Below are 18,626 nucleotides of genomic sequence, written 5' to 3' on the forward strand. Positions count from 1 at the left end.
CAGGAGTATGAAAAGTTTAATCATTAACTGTCTCTTCCCCATGTTAACTTATCCCTTGAAAATGAAGAAATCAATTTTTCATACTACAATGGAAGATTTAGTGATTGAATTCCATTGTAGTTTTTTTCTTTAACTAAGCTTCATCAATGATGGAGAACAATGATATTGAAGAAGCGAACAATATCTACTGTTGGGGGAAGGTAATAAAAGAAATCATGGTCTGTTTTTTTAAATTAAGCTTCATGAATGGTGGAAAACGATGATGTTAAAAAAGACAACAATGACTAATTTTTGGAGAAGGGTAATAAAAGCAATTGTAGTTATAAATTCATATATTTGGGATATAACCAAATATAATTGGTATTATAACTGCAAAATATTTGACATAAGTTGATGTAGTTGAGAGTATAACATTGTATATTATAAAATCAATTGTGTAATTTAATAATATCAAGGTTGTAGTATTATAATCTCAACTATATAGTATTATAATACCAATTTTATAAAATTATAAATCCAACAACTGTAATTTGGCAATAATAAAAAAATGTAAATCATTATAACTCCAATTGTATACTATTATAATACCAATTATGTAATTTTATAATACCAACTTTGTCCTATTTAAATAACAATAGTCAAATATATCAACTTAATAATTTATGTTCTTGTCAAAACCACAATATACACTAAAACTCGTATAAATGTTCTTGTCAAAATTACAATATAAACCAAAGGCTTTATGATCTTGAACAATCCTTCAAATCCAATAATCATAACATCCTCGATTTGTTTGGAAGTTAGCTTCAGAACCTCTTTTCCATTGGTGAGAAATAAATGAGGTTTACAGTTTGCGTATTTGTTCTTGTCAACACTACAATAAACAAATTGCAAATTTATTACATAATCATATTTATAAAAAATGTATAACTAAGGAACATAAAAAGAGGAACAAGGGATTTATGTTATGGCCCCAAATATATTATGTTATAACCACAAATATATTATGTTATAACCCCAAATAAATTAAGTTATAACTTCAAATATATTACTTATAACTCCAAAATAACACCAATTATTTTAGTTTTATCCCCAAATATATGAACTTATAACCATAATTGCTTTTATTACCTTTCTCAAAAAGTAGGCATTGTTGTCTTCTTCAACATCATTATTTTTCACCATTGATGAAGCTTAATTTAAAAAAAAAAATCAAAAGAACCACAATTGCTTTTATTACTTTCCCCAAACAGTGGACGTTGTTGTCTTCTTCACATTATTGTTTTTCACAATTGATGAAGCTTAATTTTTTTTTTTTAAAAAAAAACTAGAAGATTGTAATTCCAAATATAACACAACTAACCCCAAAAAAATTAAAATAAAAGCTTTAATGGAACCATAAAATCAGAATATTGTAATTTCACCTTTGAGAGAAGAATGAATACATATCTTTAATGGAAGCGCAACTATTGAAAACTAAAATCAGAGGATGAAAGGAACGAGTTTGAGAAGCCTTGAACATGACAATGAAACCGTAAGAAATCATTAATGGAAGTTTGAAAGGGAAGTAGTTTTAGAGATTAAGTTTGAGAGAGAAAGTTATGTTAGAAAACAGAGTAAAAAAGTGTAAATGAAAGTTGAACAGTTACTCAGCTTGATATGAAACACGCGTGTTTTGAGACTTAATTTTATTATTTTAATTTTTTTTTTAAATTTAAAATTTGGGCTGGCCCAAAATTAAGAAGTCTTTTGTAGAGACGGTCTCAAGTAAGAATTTGTGTTTTTTATATTTTTCACTTAAATGATTCAAATTTCCCTTAATCTCTCAATTTTCTCTATCAACCCGGCCCATTACCCTGGCCCTAATCAACCCTACCATCCTCTTTCTTCCACCTTTACTTTCCACAATGTAATTTGATTGTAACCGACATCACATCATCCATCCCTACCCTTTTTTGTTTTCAGTTGTAATTTCCTTTTTCCTCTCTCTTTCTGCGAAAGAACCGCGAATAGAACAATAACAAACTGTAGTATCCTCTCATTCATCCTTCATTTTTAAAAAATTATGTACAACAATGTTTTATTGCATTCAAAATCAAATTTTAGTCAAAATTAATTCATGGGTTTTTCTTGAAATTGAATGATTCATTTATTAATTATTTAAAGGAGTAATCTCTGTACTTTTTGATTGATTTTGAAAAGTGGGTTTAGTTATGAGATTCATTGTTGAAAATGGGTCCTTTTGGAGTTTGTGAGAAAGGAGGAAACATGTCTGAATTGGTTGCTCGAACTGGTCGTCTTCAACAACGCTATGAAGATGGTTGTCGTCTTGTTGCAGGGTTTCTTTCACATTCCCATTCATTATTTTCATTATTGTTGTGTTTAATTCATATGATTATGATCTTTTTCTTATTAAATCGACCTTTTTTTTCGTAAATCTTGAATTCCATTTAATTTTCCTTATTCTATATTGATTATTTATTGGATATGGGATTGTGGGCATTGTTATATTTTTGGGATGATTATATAATTCATGTTGCAAAACAATTGTTGAATGGTCTATCATCTCTATTTTACTGTTCGATTTTGTTAATGAAATGGATATAATACATGGTAAAATGTGGAGAAAATGGGGTCTTAAATCTTACAAGTGTTGTGCTATGCATTTTTTTCATTGCTAAAATTGCTCTTGCTATTGGGTTTATATGATTTTCTTGGTTGGGGACTTAGGCTGAATGGGTTAGGGCATTGTGCATTTGCAAGATCTAGGCTTGAGGTTGGATTTGTAAATTGAAGCTTGATTATATGTAGAAGTAAATTTATTGTGTTTTGTTGATTGATTGTGTTTGCTCTTATGATGTTAGCAAAAAATATTGTGAATTCTGACTCCAAGCATGTTCTTTAGATGTAATATCGATTGAGTTTGATCCGGTTGTGTAGGGGTTTTAGTGGCGTACATTTTCAGGTCTTCAACCTTTATGAGTTTGAATAAGTGGAGGGATTTTCGCAAATTGTTAATCTTTTCGGGTAGAGGATCATAGTAGCAGATAAAATCACTGCTAGAAGACGGATTGGTTATCAGAATGGTGGTTATACTTGTTTGTAAGCATGCGCATAATGGTTTGGTTTTTTATTGAGTGGTTTTTATGGTTTTGTTTAGATAAGCCAATTTTTGTATTTCCTAAGGAGGAAAAAAAGATACTGTACTTCCCCTTTTACAGTCCCTTAGATCTTTTTTTCGTACTATGATCAACTTTATTCTCGTGGAAAATTTACGAGAAGTTTATTTGCAGGTGTATCCCCTTTAGATATAGAAGCTGTGATGAAAGTGATGGAACCGAATCTGAGAAGATTGTGGAAGTACTTATGATCAACTCAACTAGTGGACCCGGTCTTTTGTTTCCTAAGGTATTTGTTGCTTACTCACTTTATTACCTATTAGAATTAGATTAGTTTTAACTAATTTTATGGTTGCGAAACTATTGCGTTTAACTGCAATGGCAAGAACCTTACACACAATGTATCTCCAATTGCATCTCCGAAGCACCTTTAAAAAAGTCCAGGGGCTTTAGCCCCCAAAGAAGATAGAGAAGTCACTTTATCCTGTTCTAAGTCACAATGACGGAGTTGACTTTAAGAATGTGTATAATTTGCAATCCGCATCACCTGTCTCTAGATGAAATTGGTGGTGAAACGGGGTGACAAGGTTAATAAATGCATGAGAACGGCATGCAGAAAAACTTCTTTAAAGGATTTTTCACTTCTTACCTCTGGTGAATGCAAATGGAAAATATCCACCATAAGCTCATGAACCTCCTTATCACCGGGTATACATTGTAGAAATCTAGTGATCTTTTAACATTGACATCAGACTTTGAAGTTTCTAAAACTATCCTTTTTTGTAGCCACTGTGTGAATGGAGCACTTGGGGTTGAGGCTCACCGACATCATAAAATAAAAGAAATTTTATGTGTTGGGAAACAATAAGATGCAAAGGATAAATATAAACCTATTATTGGCATGCATTATTCCTTAAACCGGCTCATGACTTCCTCGGTTTCATTAATGTCAAAGCCTTAATCCCAAAACAATATTACCCTTTAAGCCTTTCATATTGTCAATTTGTTAACCATACTTGCTCTTGATAATTTAGTGCCTAAAGGGCTTCTGTTGATAACTGAAAGAGAAATAAAGTTATTCAGCTTCTCATTTTTTTGGAAGAGGGGTGGGGTGGAGACGTAGGGAGGATTGTGTGAACAAGTTATTGGTGTAGTGGAACTTGTTTGAAGGTCTTTGTTCTTTGAAATATCATGTCTAAAGAATGGTAATGATCGGTAATTGATATGAGATAGTTGTTGGGTAGTTGGTTAGTTGGGTAATTGGGTATATGCTTATAACTGAGTTGGATCATCAAGTTTCTTTTCTTGAATTATATTGTGATATTTACCAATATGAACTTATCTGTATTGCAGAAAAGTGTGGGTGATGCATATTTTTAGAGTAACTAGGAACATGGCTTCTTTTCCGAGATGTGCTTTTTTATCTAAGTGTTTTAGTAAAACAACTTATGTTGCTCATTTCAAATACAAAAATTTATGTGCAAAAAGATTTACGGGGTTGGGGTGGAAAATTAACCTAATTGTTGGATTTTAGCTTAAAAAATTCTTTCAAGCCCTGATTATTCCAAATTCAAAACCGAACATCTACTTAACGTTCTTTACAAATGGCCATCTTATTCTGGTCATCTTTTCAATTTGTGATTTTTCGTTCTTTTGCATGTTTTTATATATTTGCAAGGTTTGAACATTGATCTAGCGTTAGTTTTATCAACTAATTTTCCGTTAACAATGATCCTCAATGTGTAAATTTTACAACAATATGTTTTGATTTGCTTTAGCAGAAGTTAGTTGAAAATTTCTTTTCTAAATTTGTTACGGATGGGATGTCCATAGCTAACTAGGCAACACTAGGCTGATGAGATTTTCTTTTTTATTTTTTCTGCTTTTGCCTATACCTTTTGTGCTCGTTAAAATTCTGGCTTTATGATAGACAGAAGGTGAGACTTCTGGGATAAGATTTGGAGTAAATTTGCTGAAATTATATGTTATATGGACTACTAAAGAAAAGGAAAGTAATCGAATAGGGGTTATGAGAGGAACAAAAGCTTTGCCACAAAAAAGGAAAGAAATTTGAAAATGAAAAAATTCATATCCTCTCTTCTCTCACCAAATTGGCTCTTTGTCCCATTGCCACCGACCACGCCCTACTTCCTGGTCCTTGCTGGCTTGGCTCTTGCTACTTGTTGCCACACATACTGATGCATTCACCTCTGTTCCCAGTTGTCACCATTGATAGACGCATTTGTGGTCAAAATTATTCGGTGTTGATTAAGTGTTGATTAAATAATTCTTAGCAATTAACCCAAACTTGAGATAGCTTAAATGGTAAGAGGATGTGCGTGTCATAACCAAACACCCAAGTTCCATTCTGCTTTTTAAATGACTTACGTAACGTAATAAAAGGTAATTGGTCACGAGGATCTAATATTGGGTCAGATACAAGTATTATTTTCTTTCTTCGTACTAGTATTGATAAAATATAAGGGTGTCGGGGTGGCCTCATTGGAAATCTGAAATGGATTAGAATGGAGATAAATCCACTTATCCACTTCATTTTGGTTGATTTTTTAATAGATGGAAGCTGCACCCTTATCCATTGTAATCAAAGACTTACCCTCTGAGATTTAAATCTCTATTCCGATCTAAAATACTAATTCTTGAGTGGCCGAGAAGAGTTATAGCCGTTGTTTATAACTCAGCATTTTTTCTGATGAGTCGGTTGGTTGTAGATTAATGTTGCCTCTTTAATGTGTAACCAAATAATTGTTTCTGCGTCTAAAGATGGGTGGTGATACCTAGAACGTTACCTGCATCTGGTACAGATCTGTTGTATGTGAAATAGAGGTGTTCAACAGGGCGGGTGGGGAGGTTGATTTCTTAACAGGACAGGCGGGGTCGGGTTGGGTCAGAGAAACCTAAACGGGCCGGGAAAATTTGAGACTTGATTGCTTATTATGAACATCAGTATTGAAAATAATTTTTTCCCCTTGTGTTCCGTTAGCTTATATTTTGCTCGATAATGAAATTTAGGGTGGCTGGGAAAATGATGAAACTGTTGAAGAGGCAGCGAGGCGTGAAGCAATAGAAGAGGCTGGTGTGAAAGGTGACTTATTGGTGAGAGATTTTTAGTTGAGAATGTGCTGTTGTTTACAATTTTGCACAATCTAATATATTACATGTTAAAATTCCTTTCTATGCTTTAACATTTTATTGTTACGAAGTCTAAATAGTTTTTCTGGAATAAAGAACTTTTGGGTGTCCTATTTTTCCTTGTTATATTAATTGTTCTTTAATTTTTTATCGTCTATGTTGTTCCTTAGTGCTGATAGTTCGTTTAAATTGTTCTATCAAATGTCCATTTCCTCTAATATAGGCTGTATTGACAAACACCCATATTGACCGCAAAATTCATTTCATGACCGTTACCCCGACAATATTTCTACACTATGAATCAAACTATCTTGTAAACTTGAAAACCCTGTTTCTAATTTTTGTTTATTATCGAGTTCTAAATTTATTGTCGAATCAAACTATATATTGATCGAGTGGTCTTTAGAAAGGAATACTGTCTCCAGTTTTTTTCTAAAAAATCATTCAACCTGCTGTGTATTTTCGGCTAGTTTACGTTCTAGCTATAACAATTATAGTTTTTGAAAAGGGTTCTTTTCATTTACAGGATTGTGTGGGTTACTACAACTTTAAGAGCAAAACTCTGCAAGATGATTTTAGTCCAGAAGGCTTATGCAAGGCCGCTATGTTTGCATTACTTGTGAAGGAAGAGCTCGAATATTGGCCTGAACAGAGCACTCGGCAGAGAAAATGGCTAACCATACCCGAAGCTTTAGAATGCTGCCGACACCCATGGATGCGGAAAGCCCTCGAAGAAGGCTTCATGGAGTGGCATGCTAGGTTCACAAACACCGAGTAAGAACTAGAAATTTATCCATACGAAACCGACTTGTTGGATTGAAGACAAATGCATATATATGTAGTCAAGCTAAAACTTTTTCGCTTTCGTTTCCTCCTTCAAGTTTCGCTTGATTTCAATTCACGACGCGTACTCAGGATGTCTGTAGGAGCTTTTGCTTTGAATTTTTGGTCCCTAGGAAGGGCTGCCATCTCTTGTTTATTCTTTTTTCCCTTTTTTCTTTTTTTTTTCCTATGAAAAACTATTTAGGCTCAACATTTTCTAGAACAGTATTCTGATTTCCATTAGAAAACTGTACATTGTGAAGAGGTCTATATGGAGATTAGACAATTAATAATATAATTAATACAATTATAATATATTAATACTACACTAGTAAGACTAATAATACACTAATATGACTATACGAGTAATACAATACGAACTAATATATACTAATACCACATTGTTCAAAAGCAACTCTCAAAATCGAATCGTAAAATCGTATGGTAATAATGCACTAATACGAGTAATAATATACTAATACAACTAATATTATAATAATAACACAATAATACAACTAACAATAAACTCATAAGACTAAAATAACTAATCATCATTCTATATACTAAAGCAAAGACCACCTAATGACACGTGTTATCCTCTATAAAAAAAAATTTTCCACTTAATTTAGCTTCTGAAATACATTTTCTTATAACTTTATTGTAGCTTTCATGACAAAATTACTATACATAAATGCATACAATTGCAATAAGTTTGACTATTAATTTTGCCTATTTAAAATTAAGGAGATTTATATCTTTATATGCGTTGGAATATTATATGTGATTTTAGTAAGATTGAAAACAAATTTTCTTCCCTTTATCTGCGTTGGAATCTTACATGTGATTTTAGTGAGATTGAAAATAAATGTTCTATTTAAGATTTATCTTCTATATATTGATACAAATTAGTGTGATATTTTTTAGCTCTAAATTGAGTATGCCTCTTTATTTATATTATTAGTCACCATTCTATATAATATTAAGAGGATTTAATGATTTAAATAATAAAAATTTATATATATAAAAAATTTCGGGACAGCAGCTACTGTCTCAGCAGTCGCGACCTGATCGAGTTGTTGAGTGTGTTTTGTTGTCTTTTCACATATCCGTTGTATTCAAAACTCGTTAAACGCTAAAATTAATTAAAAATAGTAAATGAATGTAAGAAATTATGATAATTGGCACCCAAGGTAATTGATGCCTTCCCATTTGAATTTTCTAAACTGTCCAAAATGGTTGTTTAAGTTACTGGTTAGATTTTTAATTTTGGAATTTCTGAAATTTGGGTGGAATCATTTAAAATTTTAAAGTTTTGGTAGTGCTTTAATGGTATGGAGTGGATTAAATGTGTAAACACGTTCTAATACGTGATTTTTGTATGTGCGTTGTGTTTAGGACCTCGATTCATAAGAGGTTGAGGTTCAACTCGCGAAGCGCTTGAGTTGCTTTAATCGTGCTACTAAGGTACACACTTAGACCATATGATTGTAATTGGTTATGTAAAGTAATGTTGTGCTCATTCTATGTTGTGATGTTGTATATCACGTAAGATTTAGACCCCAAAAATAATCTGTAAAGAGTTTAAATTGAAATTTGAGGATGGTTGTGTAATTACCCAAATGGGGCTATTTAATTGCAAAATGGAATACCATTGTTATTGTTTTCATGATAGTTTTAGATCATTACGGTCACCATGGGGGTATGCATACTTTTGCCTTTGACGACCCGAACAGGACGGGCAACGTCTTAGGTCGGAGATTGCTTTGGGATTAGCTCTCCCTTGTGTATTCCTCCAAAAAAATTTTGAGAATATTCTGTCGACGCGAAGTGGACGAGCAAAACGACATGAGTTGGGCTTTGGAAAGTCAAACATGACATTAAACTAATAGAGCCTTCGCATGCTAGGATGAAACTCATTGCTTGTATGTAACTAATATAATGCATAGTATGTTGTCTCTGACGTGTATTGTTATGTGCTTTGGAACGTGCTATGATGTTGTCATTCGACGACTAGTAGGTTGACTTGCAGGTGGGGACTAGTGTGTGAGGACTCTTCTAATAGAACTTGTAGTCGAGCTGGCTATCGTGCCCGAAATTACTATTAGAATTTAATCCATCCAAACTTAATTATTTTTTTTATTTTAGTAAGCACATTTTGAATCGGATTGTATTTGGTTTGAAGAAGCCAGTAGGTTCTCAAGTTGTAATTTTAGACTTTCGTTGTGTTGTTATTTCGTCATTACTATTTTATTTCTTTATCACTAGAACGTCATCGGTCTTAGAAGTGGTTTAATTTAATGTCCGATGTGAAAACCATTCAAAGTAAGTTTAATTAGTAACCTTAATTCTACCCTTAAAGCCTAGCTAATTATCCCCTTTAATTAGCATTAAGGGAGGAGTTACAAACCCACTCAAAGCTTCCCCTAACTGGCTCCCTTTTATTTTTTTTAATTTTTTAATTAATTAAATAATTAATTTTCGGTTTAATTGTTAGACAAAAAACCATTACGCGATAAACTTGTTACAAGACAATATGCCCATACCACTTAAATAATTTATTTAAATAAATAATTAAATAATCAAATAACTAATAAAATTAAATAATCAAAATAATTAATTAAATTAATTAATTATATTTTTCCGATATTTTAACGGGATGTTACAGGATGCCAAAATTAAATCTCGGAAAGGTATACTGAAATTGCCGAGGAACTCTTTGACCGCACTCTCCTTTATGGGTATGAGTTGTCGTCTTTCTTCCCTCCTCATCATCCCCTAATCATAGTTCCTATGAGCGAGATACAATGTGTATGATGATGATGGTATAATAAAATTAGTGAACTCATATGTTCTTGATAACTATTAAAAGTAGTAGTAGTGATTGAAAAATCTTCAATTATACTATATGATGTTGTTACATATGTGTTTTGTTTGTATATTACATACTATGGGTATTTATGATGTCTCTTTTGTTGTGAATTTATAATATACTAGGTATTTACCTGTGATATGTACGGTTTTCAAAACATTTTTTTATAAACAAATTTATAATATATTTTTAACCAATCTTGCTAAATTACAAAAAAGGGGTTTAAGTTATGAATGGAATTAAACAATAATGACACATTTATGTATATTACTATATAAATAACAACACATATTCAAATTTAAAATATTATTTTGTAAAATTTTATTATTCCACAAAAATGATATATTTATCATTTAATTATAATACTAATAATTTTACAAAGATTATAAAAGTAAATAAACACAATTGGTTCTACGTGAGTATATGAACTTAATGTAAAAATGATAACAAAATGCACATGCACGAAAGATACAAAAATGATTTGTCGTATTTGATTATTTGAAATTATTTACTAATCACTTTTAATTTATATTATATTTTTAATCTAGATGTCAAAATATATTTGAGATTTTATTTGATTTATCTCAATGTAAAATTTATTAATATTAAATTTTATGATTATTAATAATTTGCAATTATAAATATTTAGGATTGAATTATATTAGTATATTGAACAAAGTATAATAATTTAATATTAATATTTTTTGCATTGAAACGAAGCAAATAGTTCCAACCTTACTATGTTTTAACATATAGATTAAAAACTAATTATAATTAAGGATGATAAATAAATAGTGCATTATTTCTAATGTTACAAATAATTCAGAACTAAGAAATTATATGTTTAGTGTTTTCTTGGTTGCTAGCTATTTCTATCGGACAACATCCTTGCCCATACAAGCAAAGATTTTGATATTTTGATATTGATTCTCTTCATTACTATTTGATATTATTATGATGAGAATCATAAACAATAAAAAAATATTAAAATAAAATTAGTGAAAAATTCACATGTATATTATAAAAATGTAAAAACAGAGGGAATAAATTTTAATATTGTACCATATAAGGAGTATTAATTTTTAAGCCTAAATTGATAATTGAGTTGATTCATCTTCCTAATTATCATGGCACTGAATCGTTATTTGTAGCGTTAGTTATCTAATTAGTAAAAACGTGCATACTATATAATCAAAAGTATATAATGACCTATAATTCATAAATAATGATTTAGGGAATTGATATTACCTGTGAAATTTCGGTGACCAAGTAAAATATACTTTATATTCTTATTTCTTCACTTTTGAATTATTATTATTATAGATAAAGAAATGGTTTAAAAGTAAAGTACTCAATAATCAAGATGGTGTTTTCAGTTCCTTTTCACTGTAAACAACAAGTTATAATGAGGAAGTATTATCATTGTGGAGGAATTTATGCTTATTCTTTAAAGAAGTGCTTCATATTCTATTGGTGTGCACTAAATACTATTACCATTTGGTTTATGATCAATTGATAGTAATTAATTAAACCCTTTTATATTAAGTTGTATACCCAAAAAGATAAGTACTCCTTGCATAGAAATATATATACTTTATTAGGTTGGAATATGAATGAAGTAGTATATAGAGGCGGGAAAATTATATTTAGGAATGGCTTTGATATAATTACACGTGGCATAGAAGTTTCTAGATTATAATATGTATATGATAAGATATAAGATTACATAAATTACTCTTAATGTATTACTCTTAACTTCAATTCTCAAACTTGTCACCTTCTTTGGTAAACTCTAACTTTATAGTGCATACATTTGGGAATATGAAGGAAGGGATTAAAAATTAATTACCTTACATTAATTAGTCTTATATATATTTTTGGGTTAGATTAATACTTATATTTTAATATTAGTATGAATTTATGGAGTTTATGTTATCACCAATTGTTATTTTTCAATTACAAACACTTCAACTAAAACTCTTCATTGATATTATACATTTCATTAAAATTACATTGTAAATGTGACACTTGACGCAACATGCTTGTAAAATGTATTGTAATAGTAACACATGACACAAACTATTTATGAATTAGTATATTATATGAAGATGATGATGACGACGACGAAAACTCTAATAAATGATAATGTATTAAATTAAATCATGTATCATACTTCTACATACTATTATTCGAGTATACTTCGCTATTTTTCCAGTTTGTTAATAAAAGTGATATTTATATTAGAATAATTTTTTTTTTCTCTAGTTAGTTGATCTTTTCTATTCTTTTATTGGATTTTTAAGTCTCTCTATATGTGAGTTTGGGTCATAATTAATTTTAATTTTATGGTTGAAGTTGATTTATTGATGAAAAGTTTTGCAACAATATTTATCTGCCATCTACAAAACATTATATCACATTCAATTTTATATGAAAATTGTTCTTTTTAGAAATTATATTAAACAACAATGTGAAAGAAGGTATACAAAAGTATCAAAAATTATGTACTACGATCATGATTTTATTATATTTTTTATTGTTATTTGATTTTTGTTAATCCTCATGTGAATGTGTATAATTCTTTTATCAATAAATTAATCTTAATCTCAATAAAAGTTCGTTTACTTATTTAATAAATAAAATAGCAAAAATAGCAAAAAGTTTCTATAAAATGTATATAGATATAAATTAGAAGTTGTTCATAAGTAAGCAACAAGAACCTCATATCTGATAAATCAAAAACTAATAAATATATGTTATGTAAAGTCATTATAATTGATGAAATTTACTGTCCATATGAGATCGTTGTTAGAGATTGAGGAAATATTAGCTAGGAAAGATTTTATTATGATGTCATTCACATCCTAATGTTCCCATTGTTTTTACAAATTCCTATATTAATTTTATTTAACCATAGATGCAATTTTACATAAATTTATTTTTTTAATGATAACTAAATGAATCAACAATATTGCATAAAAACTTATACTACTTTAAGGAGTGATAAATTTAATTAAGATTTTTGAGATATATATATATATATATATATATATATATATATATATATATATATATATATATATATATATATATATATATATATATATATATATATATATATATATATATATATATATATATATATAAAAGATCTTGTTAGATTTATCTTTAGGTATTTTTTTTATTACATATATTTTATAATTTGTATTTATAGATATTGAAACTATTCAAAAAGTAAATGGGGAGAAAAAATATGGAGGGGTACATTATTTGCTCCATACATGATATAATTAATTAACATATATAAACAAATAATTAGGATTAAACCTGGTTACAAAGCCTAGCTTATAGAGTAGTTACTAGTTAATTAACTAGAAAATTACAACACATGGCTTTTAATTATTTTTTAATACTCATTTTATAAAGTAAGAAATACTTACCAAATTTACATGATTAGAATTTGAAAAATTACCATGCATTATTTCATCACATTTCTTCAACTAATGATCATCATCGACCATAAATGCTCGAAGACTTTCCAATTCCATATCATAGTCATGATCATCAACATCACTATGGAAATTTCCAAAATAATCATAGCTAAGATCAGACGATCCAAAACAAGCGCCCTCTTCAAAATCATGATGAGGATCTTGATTATCCACCTGCTCACAGACACCATAATTACCACCATCATCAACACTAATTATATTACCATCTGTTTTACATTGATTTTGATCACTACCATGGGCGGGCTCATCGGGCCAGTCAATGACGGCATCACGGCCCGTTAGGCCCTGAACTAAGGCCCGAAACTCAGCCACGGTGGCTTTGTATTTCATAGGGCTAGATATATGAACAACTTTAAGAGCTTTGTTGGAAAAACTAGGGTTCCTCATTTTTGTCTTGAGTTTTGGGGATAATTTTTTTGAGAGTTTGTTTTTGGGTACAATTTGTTTATTAGTGTTTAATTTATGAGGAGCTTTTGAGATATGAAAATCAGGGTTTTGGTGGGTTGCATTAGCCATTTTTTTAATTTTTGAAATAATAAAAGAAAATCTAATATTATTATATTTGGTATAGAAAGATATGTGATGTCGATGGGTTTATTATATTGCTTGCTCCTTTGATTGAATCCGAAGGGCAATTGGGGAATATTATGATCTACTCGTGATATTTTCGTAACAAAATTGAAAGTGGGTAAAATCAATAAACCAAATTTAAATATTGAAAATTTTATAAAGAGAAAAATATTTAAAACTGCTCGAAATAAAAACTGAAAAAATAAAAGTGGAATTGAGGGATATATATATATATATAAAATTAAGTAATAAGCAAAGTTATTTGATGAATGAAGGTAGAGAGATAGGACAAGAACGAAGAAGATATTAAGAAAGGAGAAAAAATGAAGGGAAATGAATGAAGTGACAATATGAGAGAGAGATACATAAACCTCATCCTTTCTTAAATTTTCCCATAAATCACCACCACTCACCAACTTAAGAGACTCACTATTTTTTGTTTCTTCTTTCTTTACTATTCAATTTCACGAGATTCTCATTTTTGAAATTGCCAATGGCTTTTCTTTTTTTTTTAAACAAAAATTATTTTATTGATATAACCTTAATTTTAAGCGTGTTTGATAAATGATTTTTTTGTTGATTTTTAACTTTTAGCTTTTTAATTGGTTAAACAACAAAAAATATTTTGATTAATAAAAAACCTTTTTAATTGACTTTTAACTTTGACTTTATTTACACAATAAACAACAAACAACTAATTTGCCCAAAACATCTATAACTACTTGTTTATATATTTGACTTGAACAACGGTTAATAACCAACACTTCTAGTTATTAGTCAATTTAGCCAATAGCTTCGACTAATAATTATTTTTAACTTCTTAACACTTTAAAGACCTTAGACTTTGCTACCGTAATGCCTCTTTAAACCCTAAAGTTGAAGAAAGAGATAATAAATAAGAAATTCTAAATTCTAAAATCTTTTTTTAATTTTATAATTAACTGCTTAAATTATCCATTATATATATCAAAATCTTTGAAAATTCAAAACACAATGATCCAATTATAAAGAGACGTATACTTATAGTAGACTAAACAATGTCATCAACAACAACATGTGCATCAAGCGCCAAATTTAATAGCGTGGATTAGATCTTACTCACTCAATTTCGTTGAGATTGACATAAAAAATCCTATATGTCATTAATTTTTCGTTAGAGAGTAACATAAATAACAAGTGAATAGAAGACATATATAGTTGAGTTGAAAAAAGAGAATGAGTACTTTGAGGTTTAAATTTGTTTAAACAATTTAGCCCTTGAAGTAATTGTTAGCAGTCTACATAGTTGTATAATTTAAATTGTTAGATATTTAGTTGTCTAATTATTTGCAATATAAAGTATTATTATTCGTTAATATTAATTGTTGGAATATAAGTTATAAATAAAAATGTAAAAAAAAATTTAAGGACGCTACTTTGATTTAAAATACAACAAACTGTAACATTCTGAAAATTATTATACGTACTATTAAACGTTGTTTAATATTTTGTAGAAAATTTTCAAATAAAAATAGAATTTTAACATAATTAAATCATTTATAACTATTTAAACTGTCACTTCAAATATGTTCGAACTTAGAACTTAAAAGTGATAATGAATTATGTAGTGAAACATACGCTCAACGAAAGAGATTAGATGGAAATAAAAGGAAAATGTCACTTTCAACCACTTTGATCACAATTCAGACACACTTCACACTTGCCCCAAACACTAATTATCAATCCACTGCCCATTTATTTTTACACCACTTATATTATTATTTTTCGTTAAAAGAAAACAAATAAATACAATAAAAGCATAAGAAACGCCACGTGGAGTTATCACATTTGTAAGATAATTTTAGTGACGTCATTGACCGTTGTGTCAATGACGTCATGAACTTGGCTGTCTCGGCTGGAATCTCGGTGACCACAAAAACATCCTTTGCAAAAGTATCTTCTCGACTAACCAATTACTAGAATAATACAAAGATTTCATATCAGATCTTTATAATTAAGATAAAATTGTAATAATATTAAATACAAAATTGTATATTATAGGAAAATTAATTGGTTATTTAACCCGATTTTAAACTACATAAGATTGTTTTAAATGAGAATTTTGCAACATAACTACAGTAAGTTTCTCAAGCCCAGCCCATTAAATCTTAATATCAACTTAACGTATTTTTTATGCATACTTATATTATACTTAATTTCTAATTACAATATGCTCTATAGCCATCAAAAAAGTACATAAAAAGCCTACTTACATTATTCTTAATGCCTACCGAGAAACTTAGTCTACTAACCTACTTACAATATTCTAAATGCCTACTTACAATATCTTTAGACTTTAATGTCTACTTACAATATACTTAATGCCCACCGAGTACATACTTAAGTACTTACAATATTCTAAATAGAAAATGCATACTTACGATATTCTTAATATCTACCAAGAAACTTACTCTATATTTTCCTTTTTGAATCAGCCCAATTAGAAATGGTTTCTTAAAAACCTCAAAGAACCGTCTCTCACAAGAATTTGTCAAATAACTATACCGGATAGATTCTCAAGCCATGACTAGGCCCAAATCAGTTGTACAATGTAGTAAGGTTTCAAAGGATTCACGTGTCCGGCCCACCAAGTGGGTTTCAGTAACAAACTCCATCGAGCTTATTTGGTGATGGACTTTGGACTATGGAGTACGTGCGCATTACCATCTGTGGCCCACTATGATTCTACAACATATTTCAATTTTTAATTGTGTCACTCTTTACATCTAAATTTTTTTTAGCTATTTTTCTGAAAGGCCGTCTCTCGGAGAGACAACCTCAAAATAAAAAGCCAGATACTAATAGTTGTATTAATTTAGCTATTCAGTCCATTTACATAGAGCTTTTCACACAAGAACTTGTGACATTTTTTACTGATTCAAAATTAACTCAAAATCCAATCGAACTAGTTTGTTATAATTTAATAATTTAATAATTTTGACATATAATTGTGAAAGGAAATAAATCAAATTCAGTTGTAATCTAAATCGAACTGTTTCAACCTTGTTTCTTAATTTTGACAACTTTTTCAATTTCACTTTATTATTTTTTTAGTCGTCTTACTAGAATTCAATCTAGCAAACTCAACATCAATTATAATTTATAAGCGATTTTTCTTATCCCCATCTTTCACTATTTCTTTTCACATACACATTTATGTTTAAAAATATTGCTTTATTAAAGTTATGTATTAATATGATGTTTGAATCGATTATCGAATTAATTTTCATATTATTTCTTAAAAATGAAGCCGAACAAGTTCTAAATTACAAATTTAAACTTCTAGTAAGTATACTAATTAAGGAATTATTTTATAGCATATTTAATTTTATTCGTAAGATCGTATGATCATATGATCCAATTCAAATGATTAAAATGAACTGTGGAAGCGCTCTCTCTGTTCCTTAAAGTTGTCTCATTTGTCATTTTAATTTTGTTGTTTTCATAAAAACCTTTCTATTTATATCACAAATTTTAGCCATAATTAATCTTATTATCCTCGTTTAATATTTTTAATAATATTTTTAATCTCCACAAAAGTATTATTTACTAAATTTAAATATTTATAAATATTTTTATATTACCGGTGCTCCTTGTGTATTTTTCACTACTTTATTAAAAAATAGTTGGAAATTGTATAGAAAAAAGAACCCTAAAAAAGCTAGTGCCTAGTAGGGTATCATACTTTATGGTTTCATTTATATAGCACTGAAAAAATTGAATGAGTGGAGTATTTAAATGGGTGACTTTGAAAAAAGGGAAAAACTGTATGGTATCAGAAGAAAAAGACATTTTAAGTGAAGGGATTGCAATGATCTATTTGTAATTATGAACCCATCATCCCTTTTCTCTATTTTTTTCCTACTTCTCATCATTATCCATTTAAGAGTATCTAATATACCTTCAAAATTTTCTTATAGGAGTATCTCTTTCATTGTAAAAACTCTATTAAATGGTCCAAAATTCAAGATGGGTTTGTTGAATTTCAAGTAAAATCCCCATGTTGATATACGACGATTTTACGATCTAAAAAATAAGCGAGCGATTTGAATTGTAGGTAGAATTTTAAACTTGTAGAATCTTACAATTCTAGTTGGAATAGAATTTTTAGAAGTAGAATCATAACACGAGTCTACTATCGTACAATTTAACGATTCGATTCCACAAATTTAGTATCAAGTATTCTTAATTATTCTTATGAACCATATTTCACTAATCTTTTTTACATATGCACATAAAGTTCAAATGTTCCATCATGAAAAATCTTAAAAAATAAATTTCTTAATCGGTACGAAGATTTAAACAAATTATTAAAAAATTTCATTATATTCTTAAAGATAAATTCAAAGAAAAATTTAGACTTTTGAAAAAAAAAAAAAAAAAAAAAAATAATAATAATAAGATACTAGATCTTTTAATATATTTAAATGTATTTGTAAAATCGTACAATTCTACGATTCGATTATACCGATTCGATTCTATCCCCAAAACGATCCTAAATAAAATTCCGATTTTAACAACTTTGATTATATTATAAGGCTTTTA

At 29.1% G+C, this 18,626-nt stretch overlaps 2 protein-coding genes across 3 annotated transcripts; one reads left to right on the forward strand and one right to left on the reverse strand.

Moving 5' to 3' along the window:
- The first annotated feature begins 1,885 nt into the window (after nucleotides 1-1,885).
- LOC130826146 (nudix hydrolase 16, mitochondrial-like) lies at nucleotides 1,886-7,397 on the forward strand. 2 transcript variants are annotated; one of them, XM_057691698.1, is made up of 4 exons: nucleotides 1,886-2,339; nucleotides 3,294-3,408; nucleotides 6,150-6,233; nucleotides 6,796-7,397. In XM_057691698.1, exons 1-4 carry the CDS (start codon nucleotides 2,233-2,235, stop codon nucleotides 7,045-7,047), a joined length of 558 nt encoding a protein of 185 aa, XP_057547681.1. In that variant the 5' UTR covers nucleotides 1,886-2,232; the 3' UTR covers nucleotides 7,048-7,397. The 2 variants fall into 2 exon arrangements, with proteins under 2 accessions (XP_057547681.1, XP_057547682.1); XM_057691699.1 differs by lacking the exon at nucleotides 6,150-6,233 and having other exon boundaries at nucleotides 1,922-2,339.
- Nucleotides 7,398-13,185: 5,788 nt separating this feature from the next.
- LOC130826147 (uncharacterized) lies at nucleotides 13,186-14,512 on the reverse strand. The gene has a single exon (XM_057691700.1). The coding sequence runs from the start codon at nucleotides 13,986-13,988 to the stop codon at nucleotides 13,461-13,463; it is 528 nt and encodes a 175-aa protein (XP_057547683.1). The 5' UTR covers nucleotides 13,989-14,512; the 3' UTR covers nucleotides 13,186-13,460.
- Nucleotides 14,513-18,626: the final 4,114 nt, after the last annotated feature.

This window comes from Amaranthus tricolor, chromosome 10 (assembly GCF_026212465.1).
Source record: "Amaranthus tricolor cultivar Red isolate AtriRed21 chromosome 10, ASM2621246v1, whole genome shotgun sequence".
In the NCBI taxonomy this organism is placed as follows: domain Eukaryota; kingdom Viridiplantae; phylum Streptophyta; class Magnoliopsida; order Caryophyllales; family Amaranthaceae; genus Amaranthus; species Amaranthus tricolor.

Coding starts and splice junctions, on each gene's coding strand:
- LOC130826147 (XM_057691700.1), bottom strand. CDS start 13,988: ATGGCTAATGCAACCCACCAAAACCCTGATTTTCATATCTCAAAAGCT.
- LOC130826146 (XM_057691698.1), top strand. CDS start 2,233: ATGGGTCCTTTTGGAGTTTGTGAGAAAGGAGGAAACATGTCTGAATTG. Junction 2,340..3,293: donor GGTTGTCGTCTTGTTGCAGG/GTTTCTTTCACA, acceptor GTTTATTTGCAG/GTGTATCCCCTTTAGATATA. Junction 6,234..6,795: donor GTGTGAAAGGTGACTTATTG/GTGAGAGATTTT, acceptor TTTCATTTACAG/GATTGTGTGGGTTACTACAA.